General features: G+C 43.1%; 1 protein-coding gene across 2 annotated transcripts in view; it reads left to right on the top strand.

Annotated features, from left to right (window-relative positions):
* Nucleotides 1-13,424, top strand: part of NELL1 (neural EGFL like 1) — an 835,074-nt gene that overhangs the window by 125,968 nt on the left and 695,682 nt on the right. For both annotated transcript variants that reach the window (XM_019651350.1, XM_019651349.1), the window contains exon 4: nt 6,560-6,730. In XM_019651350.1, the coding sequence (XP_019506895.1) occupies nt 6,560-6,730 (171 nt within the window). The remainder of the gene's footprint in view (nt 1-6,559; nt 6,731-13,424) is intronic.

Here is a 13,424-nt window from a genome sequence, read left to right as displayed (position 1 = left end):
AACTTTCCAAGGTTCTGAGTCTTTTCTCCTGGCTCTTTTCTCCTGGCCTTTACTTCAGTAAGAACAGAAAGGCTACTGTCATGCTTTTCGAGACTGCAGTGGAGCTGTTGGGAATAGGTGCAAAGAGCCTTATTTTTACATTTCATTTAACAGTGAATGTTTTATTTTCAACAACAGAGGCAGTTGGTAATTGCTGTCACCATTAATCTCTAGCTGGATGTTTGCTAAGAGGGCTGAGTACAGAACTAATATGTAAGTTTACAACTGCAAATAAAATCACCAGGTCAAATCTAAACAAGGGAAAAGGGGAGGCAGAGAAACACTTCTTTCTGAGAAAAGGCAGCATCACGCCTCTGTGAGGCTGATCCTTTCTGTGTGTGTGGAAAGAAATAAGGAAGAGAAGTCAATCACTAGCGGACACTGGGCACATTATATGGTGATTTACAAATGCTATGTCATTTCTTTCTTCAAAAGAAACCTGTGACGTAGATACTGTCTACTCAATGAGGAAAAGGAAGCTTAATGAAATGGTGTCTCTAGTTCACAGTCACAGAGGGCTGAGGCAGGGATGGCACACCAGTTAGTTGGACTCTGAAGCCCCTTGTATACCAGGCATCTTATTTTTCTGATGTTTATTGTCTTTCTACTACACCATATTGCTCTGAATAAAGGAAGAAATGTTGGGAGTAATGGAATTTTGTCTAGGTAAATTAGGACTTAGTCAAATAACACTGCAGACTGGAAGAGAACTTGGGGCTAGGGACCACAGAAGATACTCTGATTTATAAAGGGACCACTGAGGTGGTCTCTTCCATTTTAGTAAACATGAAGTTTGAGGCTAAAAGCTTGGGACTTGAGACAAGAAAAATAATGGCTTAGTGAGACAGATACCAATGTATTTCTTTGGTATTTATTTTTAATAATAGCTTCTGAAATCCATGCATTTTAAAAGATATGATTTATTGATGTTGTTTAAGTTTCATTTTGGGGATGGAATTCCATTTCTGATGCTAGAAGAAAATACATAGTTATAAGTCTGTGGGGCTGTGAGCAGAAAATTGGCACTTTGAGATTTGATCATTTGGCCAGTAACCTCAAGCATTTAGTAGGGACATACCTAAATTATAGTTTCCGTTTTTAAAGGTAAAAACCTGTATACATAAAGTTAGAGTGTTCCAGTTTCTACTGATGTGGAACAAACCATCCCCAAATTTATTATGCTTGCAGATGCTGTGGGTCAGGAATTTGGACAGCTTCCAGAGGGCTGGCTTGTCTCTATTCCACAGTGGTTGTGGTTCCAGCTGGGAAGAGTGGACAGCTGGGGAAACCATCTGGAGGTGTTTTTACTCATATGTCTGGTGTTTATGTTGGTGGTTGGCTGGGATACCAGCTGGGGCTGTTGACCAGGGCACGTAGAGGCAGCCTCTCCAGTATGGTTTGGACTTCCTTATAGCATGGTGGTAACCACGGTAGTCAGACTTCTTACACAGCGACTCAGGACTTGACGCTCAAGTGTTCTGGCAAGCAAGAGAGCAAGTGTATCATATTTTGTCACCCAGCCTTGGAAGTCACCAAGCATTACATTTGCCCTTAAAGCCCTTACAGGACCACCCAAGTTCCAGGGAGGGGTCTAGATTTCACCTTTCAATTGAAAGAACGTCAAGATTACATAGTAGAAGAGTGTGTGAGATGGGAGATACTATGGGTATTTTTGGAAAACACCATTTGCCTAACAGAATATTAGGACATACAGTGCAGGTTACATGTTACATACAGCACAGGAGATGACTGTCTTCATGCCTCCTGCCATCTCTTTCTGTTTATAGTCTAGCGGTAGCTTGGTGTCCATGGCTACTTCTCAGGTTTTGCCTTTCCTCAGTTTTCATGTTCCTGTACCTCTCTTCAATGAGTCAAGGTAGCCTGCCTAATAACTGCTAAATCTAATAACCTCTAAATCTCTGTGGATTATTATTATTAAAGATTTATTTTTGTTTAGTTTTTAACTCAGTGTTAGTCTGTGTGAGGAATGGTGTCTGTGCTCCATACAGTCACGTAACAACCCAGGTTTATTCTACCTAATGATACCACCACCCACCAAGGCGTCAGAATCCTCTCTACTGGACCCTCTGCAACTGGCGTGGATGAGGCACACTCTGTCTTTATTGCCTAGCCTCCGTCATACACATCATCTGTACTCATGTTTTGTTGGTGACAACTGGTCAAGTGGTCCCTCCTAGATTCAAGGGGACTGGGAAATATGTGTATAATCTGCTATATGTCCAGGGAGAAGGGCAGGGTGTGACTCTTACCTCTGTTTGTTACACCTGCCATCTCCTAGCCTCTCTTCTCCAGGCCGCCAAAGAGCCTGGAGCCTAAGTGTTGCTGGAAAAGTCAAAGGTAGAATGAAACTAACTGACCAACCAGTCATTCAGATTCTTTTAAAGTTTATCAGTTTGCAAAACAGTATATGAATTTGGACCTGAGCCGGACCTTAAAGATGACTTAGTGCAGTCATTTCAGACTATTTTTGGAAGTGGATCTCTTTTATTCAAATGAAATCTTATGGGAATGCCAATGTATACACCAGAGGAGAGTGAAGCTTCTCCCATCCTTTCCTCGTTGCCATAAACGCTAAGGCCCTTCCAAGGAACCCTAGGGCATGCTGGTCAGATCTAGTCACTTTATGTAACTAACAGACAGGAGAAATTGAGGTACAGAGAGGTGGGGACACATTTGCCCAAGGTTTCACGGTGTGTAGCATGGTTAAGGTTATCCAGTGGTATCCTGTGGCCAGTGCTCTTTGCACTACTACATATTTACTTAAAAATTGTGCCATTGCTTGTTTTTTTTCAGTTACTTAGTCCCTGAGGCCCCTGACCTGAGGGAGGGCACAGGATACCTTCTTGGTGTTTTTGGCACCTTCCCTTCATTATCCCAGCAGTGTGCAACTGCATGGGTCCTGGACAGAGTCTGCATAACCTTAAGCAAGGGCTTAGGTTTAAAAAACGTAGCTATGTAAATACACGATGGGAAAAACCGCCTTCCTAGCATTTTGTGTGAAAGCCCTTGCACTGTTAGATGATGGGAAGGTCATTGGAAGCAGAAGCTGTATTTAACGGGGACGCTGATCTATTTTACCATACCTAGAGCATGGGGGCCAAGATGGGGAAGGATCTGAAAAGAGGAGTGAGGCAGAAACCTCATCGTCTGGTTGGGAGACAGGAATATAAAGGAGGATGCTGGGGAAGCTTGGTCTGAAACACAGATCTTAGTAATGAATGTCATTGCTGTCTTCAAATATTTGCAGGACGAACGGGCTTTTCTGGGAGCCGAGATAGTTCACTGGAATAGCACACATGGCTGAGGTCCAAGCCTAAGGGGAGAAATGCCGCTCACACAATCTGCCCAGCGATTTTATCACTCACCCAGCTGCCCCTCCCCCCAACGCCAAGGGGAACACGAAGCACTTACAGCCTGAAGAGAGAGGACTGGTCAGGGCAGAGAGCTCACTAGACACTTGCCTGCAGTCACTTCCAGTGCCCTTCCTCTCCCTGCCGGCGCCGCAGGGCTCTCATTGCTGTAGCATCCAGCTTCTGCCTCGCTCACCATGGCCAGCTGGCCAGGAAGTAAAGCAACACCTGGTGTGCTCGACTGCAGTGCTTCTTCAACTTTAATGTGCAAGTGAATCATCAGGGGGTCTTATTAAAATGCAGATTCTGATTCAAGTAGGCCTTGGTGGGGGCCCCAGAATCTGAATATCCACAGGTGGTGGTGATGATGCTACTGATCTGTGGACTATACTTTGAATAACGGAGCTCTACTACCCAGTCTCCCCTCCAGGCTGCAGCCAAAAGCCATCAGGCCAAATAAGCACTTCCTCCAAGTGGCTGTCGGGATTCAGCCTTGCATCTCTCTTAGCAAACGGTTACTGCTTGGAAATATTGCCTATTCCCATCCCAGCACTCATGAAATGATTTTATCCAGATATAATTTAGCCGTCCAGTGTCTTTGTCATCCTTAGGACCGGTTCAGCAGTTATCAACACAAAAACTATATCATCTTGACTTTCATCCAAGGTGTTGGGGATACAACACTTTTTGAATATGAGAATGATGCTGTAAGAAACTTTACCCAAAGATGCCAGTGTCTACTTGTCTAACAATAGGGCCGATTCCTTTTTTCATATCTGTATAATTGTGATTACCCCAAGGTGACCCCTTGCTCCAATGCTTTGTAAAGTGATATTTAAAAGATCTGTTTGTAATACATGGAGCACTTGTTCAATGAGGCCATAACCCCAGAATGATTAAATCAGTTAGATGTATCTGCCTCCTTTTTGAAAATGATTCCTTCAGGTGATCTCTCTGGGCATTTCTAATTGTCATTTATTGAAGTCCTTTCAACGTCACGTTCCTTCCCCTAGCAGTAGCTTATTGGTTAAAATAATCGAGAGGTTTCTCATGATGTGCGGTATTAATCTTGTTAAGGTCTTGAATATAAAATCATGCTGCTTTTATATATAAGAGCTGTGTGATCTTGGGCAAGGTACTTAATGTCTCAGGTCATATGTGAACTCATCTGTAATATAGGGATAATACTATCTACCTTGAGGAAATTAAATGAGATGATGTTTATGAAAGCACTTGGCCCATTCCTGGCACATGGCAGCCACTCATGAAATGATAGCTTCCCTTGCCTTCCATTTGTTTCTCTTAGGCCAGTATCTAGCTGTTTATGGGAGGGACACATATTTTATTTCCCTTTCCACTAGTCTCAAAGTATCTTGAGAACAGGATCTATATGTAAACCCTTTTTTCAGTCCTTCACTGTGTGTTCAGAAACATGTTGAATAAACTAATGAATGACCAGATAATCTTAAGGACTTCTTAACCTTTTAAGTTCCCGATTGTTTGATTCTTCTAATGTTCTCGATCCTTAGAAGAAATTTGGAGGATTTCCTTGAAATGAATGTCTTTTATGTTAAGGGATTTTTTCTTTTGCAGTATTATGGAATATGTATTATATTTGTTATAGCTAATAAGTATGTACCTGGACCCAGGAACCAGCTGCAATAGTATAAATAACGTCTTTAGTTTATGACCTTGGGCCTCATTATTTGCCTCTTGCAAATAAGGAAGGTCAGAGGCTGGTCTTCACTCTACTTCCCCTTGTACCATTCTCTTGGGAAGATCCCTGTGACAGATGAGCAAGAAATATGTGTTTTTCTCTGACACGAGATTTGGGAGTCATGCACAATAGAGGCTGAATTTCATGATATATTCGTTTTGGTTCTCATAGAAGGTGCATTTTGTGTTTCAGATTAAATATGACCTGGCTTGTTCGGTTAGGCCAACTCAGCTGATTAGAGGAGAAGCAGTAGGTCCTTCCAAATCTAGGGATTGACCCTGGTTACCTGTCAAGGCGAGCACTTTTTTAATTGTCTGTATTAATGAGCTGCTGGGAGACAGTGCCCACTGAGGCCAATTTTACGACTTTACTGTGCCTCTGAGATGGGCAGGCAAACTGGTAGAAAGTCTACAGGATGTCAAATTGAGACCGACATTTAAACCCTGAGTTGGGTATGTTATTTAATTCTAGAATCTCAGTTTTTTAATATTTTAAAAGGGGTAATAATATCTGTCTTGTGAGTTCTGGGGGGTGATAAACGAGATAGCATACATTAAATGCCTCGTGCAGTGAGATCAGGCCCAGTTTTGATGGCAATGATGATGACATGTTTCAGAAAGAGGCACAGGAGACAGACTACATAGGTCTGCCCCTTCATGAACATATAAGCCATGTGTGAGTCTGAGGGGTGTACCAGAGTTGCCTGCTGTATTTTATGACTCAAGTGCAGACTGTAGTGGTGGGGCTAAGAGCTTTTCATGGGCCTGGCAAGCATGAGAATCTAGGGAATGAAAAAACTCAATTACATGGCTTATTTCATGATAATTTGAAATGCTAGTCCATATGTGAGTAGCTTTAACCTTTTCTTCCTTACTCATTATCTAGGAATAGTTGTTCACTTACAGCTTTTTATGCAGGGGGAAATAAAAAAAAAACCCAAACAAACACAAAAAGCCTTACTAATCTCTTTATTCTGATAATTTCTTTCAATCTCTGATATGATATCCAGCATGACTTCTGTTTTTAATTCTTAGAAAAGTAAAAATGGCAGTAATAAAACAATAAACATTAGTAAGTCCATTCCACACAAGTGGCCTTTTTTAGACAATAGAAAGAGGATTCTGAGCAGTACTTCTAAGTATTTAAAAGGCAACTATACCGAGCTTTGCTAATTAGTTTGTGGCCTGTCACCTCACAGTGTATCAATCAATCAATCTCCATTTCAGAGGCTCAAAGTGTCACCATGAGGGCCCCCAGACCATCTGTGAATTGGGTTCCATACGGTACGATTGATTTTGGATCATAGCTCTTTGTGTCATGTTTGGCTAATTTTAGATTTTGAGAAACCTGGTGGTAAGCTAGCACGTAGTGAGGATTGATGATGGCTGTGCTGTCCAGAAGGAAAATAAAATTTTTGTTGCTTTCCATACAGCTATTTTGAACTGGAGAGCAGCGGTCTGAGGGATGAGATTCGGTATCATTATATACACAATGGGAAGCCCAGGACAGAGGCCCTTCCGTACCGGATGGCAGATGGACAGTGGCACAAGGTCGCGCTGTCCGTTAGCGCCTCTCATCTCCTCCTCCACGTCGACTGTAACAGGTATGTCTTGGCCTTTGGTCTTTCATGATTTGTCCTTGAACTTGAGCCATGGGAAGAGGGAAACATCAAACCCCTGTCAAGCCTTACTGGGAAACAAAAACCAAGGGACCCTAATTGTAATTTAACCTACCAAATGGGCCATTAGGCATGCTGAAGTGACCAACTGTAATACTCTAAGAAAACAGTTCATTAAGATGAAACAGTATCCTGTGATTAGGAACAAATGTACAAAAGGTTGATTACAGAGTGGGGAATATTAAGTGCGCCTCAGTGTACTCCAGGCACCGTCTGAAATTCCATGGAGCTGTGATCACAGTTAACTGTGATATATTGTTGTTGAGTTCGTTCTCCTTGGAAGTGAATAAGCCAGTCTACCTTAGAATGAATCTGAGAAGCCTGTGCTACTGAAGCGGCTAATTCTATTTCACTTCATCAGGCACAGCTTTGCTTAAATATCTTTTCCAAATGGAGGCTTTTAAAAAGGCTGTTCTTTGAGTCTTTCGGAATTAATACCGTCCGTTCTCTGCAGAGGAATGAGCCTTCCAGCTTGTTAGAGGATAGCAGGCGCATTTGTGACGTCTGAGGGTTTTTACAGGAGGGCATGGGTTGGGTTGTGACGGAGATATTGTCCCCCACATCTGTCATTGGAGTCAGGTTTACTGCCAGCTGAAGAAAGGAGCTATTGGTCTCCAGTGGGTCCTTTGCGGCTGGACAGCTGGATAATTGTGGTCAGGGGGAATGCTTTGATCTCTCCAGAACCCACTGAAAATCCTTATGGATAGTGATCGGAGTCCTATTAAGGAGACATTTTTGCATTGCAAGCAGTGCCCATGAATTGTTTGTTGTCATTAATGATACCATCAAAGTTAAAATGACTGTTCAGCCACAGAACTTGCTCTCTTGGGCCCAGGATAAAGAACAGGCAGGTTGGGGACAGCCTTCCTCTCAGAACCCAACAGAAGGAGGGATAATCCAAGGTCGATCAGCTCCAGACCACATTTCTGATGAGAGATTTAATGTGCTCGCCGCCCCAGCTCTGTAGACTCTTTTAGAAGAGGACCCGGAAAGGTCGAGAATAGAAACTAGTGTCAGGCTTAAGGGAAGTTCCTCCATGTGGAAGTGAGTCTTGGTCCATTTTGATGTCATTTATTTAAGGTACTTTCTGAAGAATCATCCAGATAGAATATGAGTGCATAGACAAAGTTTCCATAGAAACCACTGGCTTTTTACCCTGCAGTCCTGGGCTTGGCAGCTTGAATAAAGCCAACCTTCAAGCTGCTATCTCCATTGCCACCTTCAAGAGCTCATTGTCTCTTTCAGTTCTCTAGAACTAAAGGCTGTCAGGTAGCACTCTGGTTTTCCCCTGCCCCACCCCCACCCCCCGCCACACACACACTCGTCCCGTATGCTGCCCAAATGGCAGAGCAGAGGAAGGGCCTGACGTGTCCCTCTATGCCAGAGGCCAGAAAGATGGCTCAAAGCCCTGGCTTAGTAATTCCCAACTGACAAGTCTTGGAGACACTGCTGCTTCCTTGCTATAGAATTTTTTGCTTCCTCTTTCCAAGAGTTTGATCTCCCCCCTCCCCTCAATATTCTTCTCTCTAGAGAAGAGGAAAAGAGGAGAAACGGCTATGTCTGCACTAATCTAAGGTTTCATGCCTTCACAAATTCCCTGTTCCCTATGAGATAGTCTCTTCTCCCATCCTCAGCCACTTGTGAGCTGTGCGAATTTGGGCAAGTTAATGTCTTTGCATCTCAGTTTTAAAATCTGTAAACTGGGAATAATAACTAATACATACTCATGGATGGGAAGGTTAAATGAGATCATCTATGTAAAGTGCTTAGGGTGATGCTTGGCCTTCAGTGTTCAATACGTCATTGTTATTTATTCTGCATGTGTGTGGTGCCTCTTCATCTCCAACCTTTCATCTACTGTGTGTCCTTGGCTACATCAACCTCTCTACCTGGAAAGTTGGGGAGAGGGTGGGAGAGCTGGAGTCCACCATATTCTTTAGGGTCAGTCCCATTTATAAAGAATGGGCTGAGGAGATTCTAAATATTCCTTCCCTTCTCTTGAAATGTTTTCATACTTTCGTGTATGGCATAACATATTGTCCTTTGCGTAAGATCTTTGAGGGAAAAAATACAGTTGTTGCCAGTTGCTGATTCATGGACTCAAACACAAATTGAGGTTTTTAGCTAGGTCAGGGGAATGAAAGGCCCATAATGACTGGGCCACAGGAGAGGTAAATTTTGATTTTGGTGTGGGGAAAGTCTAGAAACATATTCCAAACCTGACTATACGTAAGAATTATTGGGGAACTTAATAAGAACATACATGGGTAACCAGGCCCCATTGTTGACCCACTGGATCAGACCCTGAGGGTGGGAACCTGAGAAGCTATATTTTTAGCAAGCTCTCCATGTGTTTTAATGCAGGCAGTCTAGACTAGGGGCATGGACCGGCATTTCAAAACCATTTTAGATAGAGGTTTAGATAGAGGTGGAGGACGATGGAGGAGAGGCTGGGCTGCAGTAAATAAATGGGGGACAACTGGAAAACTAAGTATCTGACGCAGAGCCCCAGTAAGGAGGAGAGAAATATTAAAGAGAGGGTAGTGCCTAATGCACAAAATAAACATCTTCTTCACAAATTTCTTCCAAGCCAGCACTAGCTGATTTTAGAGGGGCGGGAGCTCCAGTCCGCTCATCAAGATGCTGGCTCACTACATCTTATCTAGGCTACCCTCTCAGAGAGTGAATTTCACCGAAGCTGATTTTTTTACTCCCTAAGCCACTCATTTCACACCATCATGAGTTTCTTACTTTTTTTGACTCCTTTGATGTTTAGAGTTATTTTTCTCAACCTGTCACCCCACTGGAGTTCTGTAGGTTAGATGATACATGGTGATGTGATAGATAACATTTATTGAGTGTTGACTGTGCTAGGCAGTGTGCTAATTAAGCATTTCATATAGATTAATTCATCCCACACTCATGCTATTATGTTTCTCATTTTTAAATGATGGAACTGAGGTTGTATTATGTGTCTGCAGCCCTGCTGTTGTGTGGCAGCGCTAGGATTTGGACCCAAGTCTGACTTGTGTGCCTTGCTCTAGCTGCTAGGCTGTTCAGCTCAACAGTGGGGACCAGTGGCCTTGGGCTTGGAACATGAGGGAAGACAAGAGGCTGGCTGGTGCAGTGTGAGCAGCTTTCTCCTCTCGAGTATTACTGACCTTCGGAGGTGTTTAGTAAGATGTGGAATCTTACTAACCGAACCCATTGTGTTGGCATTGAGGTAGGGCCCTGTATTTACTGGGCACCTACTACAGGCCAGGAAATGTGTTAGGCATGATATTCCTTAGGATAGCCATGTGGGACAATTGTGTTAGACCCATTGTGCAGATTTGGAGTTAGAAAGGTTCAGAGAAGGTAAGTAACTCGGCCACAATCACATTATCTAATAAACATGGAGCCAAAACTTTGAACTGGGATCTAACTCCCAAACAGTCATCTCTTCCCTCCACAGCACCTCTGTAACTCAGGTACTTCCCAGGACAAACCACACCGGGCAGCTTTCCCAGGGGAGAGAGGCTACAGAGGGCTCAAGGAACATAACCACATTTGAAAACAGGAAGACAAGGTTTCCCAGGCCAATTCCTTTGCCCTGAGCAACCGCAGCAGGATTTTTACCTTTTTTTAGGTTAGAATTGGGAAACGGAGCCTTTTCAGATAGAATTACACAAATTATCACAAGAAACACGAGTGCTATTTTCGTCGGTACTTTAACACTTGCTGCTTGCTACGGAGACTTACGCCTTTCTCCCTGCTTCAGCTGTTTAACTGGGCCTAGTTAGAAGCTCCCAAAATGTAGGTAGCAGATTACCTCAAGCTAGAAACATAAAAGGACGCATTCAGTTGGGGGGCCAGGTAGATTGTCTCCATTGTGTTGGGTTTTCCTCTAGCTGCCTTTATATTCAGAGTTGCCAACAAAGCCCAGAATGAGGCCTGAATTCGCCTTCCTCATCTTCTCTCGCTCCGTGCTCAGCCTACCCTGCAGCCCTTCCCCATTAATCAAAGCCCAGGATCCACTGACATATGGGATTTAGTACATAAGAGTTCTTTCTCACTCACCACAAAACGGATTTTCTTTCCTTTATTTGGTAGCTTTTAATTGCCTATCAACCCATCAGATGAATGTATTGGACCCACTGTCTCTGCCAAGCTGTGGAGGATACAAAGAAATGAGAGTCCTTGCCATCATGAAGTGCATGGCTTATTCATTCAGTCATTTTTTAAAATTTTTGAAATCACCAGGGCCCTCTGCAGTGATAGGCCTTCGTCCCTGGATGTCAGAGAAAGCATGGACTCGGCCTGAGCCCAGTGAGCAGGCTAATTTGACAACTCATCATAGCAGCTGAGCAGTGGAGAGAACTACAAATAGTCACTTCCAGCATCTTGGTCTGGAAGTGACAGCGGGGCTGAGCTGCTCACCAGCTACGGGACGGACTCAAATGTGTTTTCTAATCAAATAGTACATTCAGCTGCCTCCAGCCAGCACATATTGCAATATGCAGGTGTCCCCCCTCTAAGCCAACCTCTTCTTACCTTACTGCTGGAAAAAAAATGATCTCTTACACAGTCACATTGCAACAGAGCTCTGAACTCTCGCCTCATTTGTTCAGACTTGTACAAGCATACACAACACACACACACACACACACACATGCATGTACCTCTGATGCTCATTAGTCACTCTAATAGAAAGCTAACTCAATTATTATAGTCTAGAAATAAACATTTAGATTTTACTTTTAACACATGCTATTCATTCACTGCAGAGTGCATTCAACCTTTGCGTACAACTGATCTTGACGTGCGTGCAGGAGTAGAAAAATCAACTTAGTATAAATCACTGAACATGTCAGTAATTCAAGGTTTCTGTCTAATATTTCAGAGTAACTTCAGGATATGAACATCTGTTTATATCTCTGGGTTTTCATAATGAAATAGGGTGATACGGCATCTTTCTTCCCAGAGAGCTCCTAAAGTATTTACAAACATCATCTTATTAAGCCTCACATTCCATAAGGTAGTTAAGCTACATGTATAAGTACTACATTGATTTTATATGAACATTTTTGCTTACAGTTGGGAGAGGGGCATTCAGAGATGACTATCAAAGGCAACAGCTTCCCAGAGAGCCAGGCTGAGACTCTCAGTCCCTTGTTTCCCTGGCCAATATATTATTCACTCTACAAACAGGAACATGTGCACAAAACGCATCATCAAAATTAGCTAAAGTAAAATTGAGAGGCCAGCATATGCCTCATGCCCGACGAACCCAGCAGCTCCAGAGCCTCTGTCCAGGAAGAGATGACAAGTACGTTAGGAAAGTAGGACACCCCTATGTGTGAATTTAAGTAACAGTACAAGGCAGCAGTACAAGAGATGTCATAAGGCAATACGTGATGGATTGCTGGATTCTTGGTGGAGACAATCAGGTCTGGGAGTTCACAGGAGGGAGAGCGCCTGGGCACGTGGAGTAGCCTCTTAATGTCTCAACACCCCAGGTGAACATATGTGACAATTTCTGCAGCTTTCCAGCTTGGCCACTGTGTGATTTGATTCTGTACCAGTCACATGAGAATTGGGCTTGGAATGAGGTTCCTCTTGTAAAGTATTACAAAGCCAATCACAGTGCCGGCAAAAGAAGAGTGTGTATGGGTGAGTGGTGTCAAGTTGGCAGTGAGGGAAAGCCTGCAGGGAGAGACAGAGAAGGAAGTATAGAAAGGGAAAAAAGAGCTGTTCTCCCTGTGACCAGGCATATGAGCTCTGTGATTTCACCTAGGTTGAACTAAATGCTGGATCTTTGTCTTGGCTTGGTCATTTATAAAATGTGATTTACGTGGAATGATGCAGGAGTGTGAAATCAGGGAATCTATGTCTTAGATTCTTAGAAAATTCTTATTTGCTTCATTCATTCATTCATTCATTCATTCATATGTCAGGAGCTGTGTTTGCATCTGTAAAATGGGAATAAAAGTAACTCTTCTACCATATAGTTGTAGGAATATACCAAAAGAGGGTGTAAAATCCTCAGAAAATTGCAAGCTACTATATTAACATATAGCACCATAAAGCACTATAGACATATACCATCATATAGAAAATAATGTTAGAATATCATCCTGAAAACGAGTACAATTTAGTCACATTTTCACCTGTATAAAAACAATGGCTCCCGTCCTAGGCATCAGGACCTAGTGTGTGTGTAATGCGGATCCATGGTGCCGTATAGGGTTTGAGGTCAGTCAGGTTCCTGAAGTTACTCTGACTGCCAAGTCCTAGGCAAGGTTCTCCAGTAGCTTGTCTGGGGTCGTTAGTGCAGCACAATGATGCACAGTTTTTATGCCAACAGAGTCCCTTTAAAAACGTGTAACTGAAGCTGAGTGGGCAAGGAAATACCTCCTCCAATGTGATAAGGTCTTTGGTTGATCCTGGCAAGGCCTTGAGAATGTGACATGGTCTCTTTCCCTTTTTGTTCTTGTGAGAGAGAAGGTTCAGAAACTTAATCCCCCCCTCCCCAACTCATGAGCCAGAATTACCTCAGCTTCTATGAGGGGAGGAGAGGCTGGGTAAAGTTTTACTGAGTGAGGAAATTTGTTTGTTGTAATTCCTTGGATTGCCTAAA

This window comes from Hipposideros armiger, unplaced genomic scaffold (genome assembly GCF_001890085.2).
Source record: "Hipposideros armiger isolate ML-2016 unplaced genomic scaffold, ASM189008v1 scaffold_159, whole genome shotgun sequence".
NCBI lineage: Eukaryota > Metazoa > Chordata > Mammalia > Chiroptera > Hipposideridae > Hipposideros > Hipposideros armiger.
This window is presented reverse-complemented; position numbering and strand designations above follow the sequence as displayed.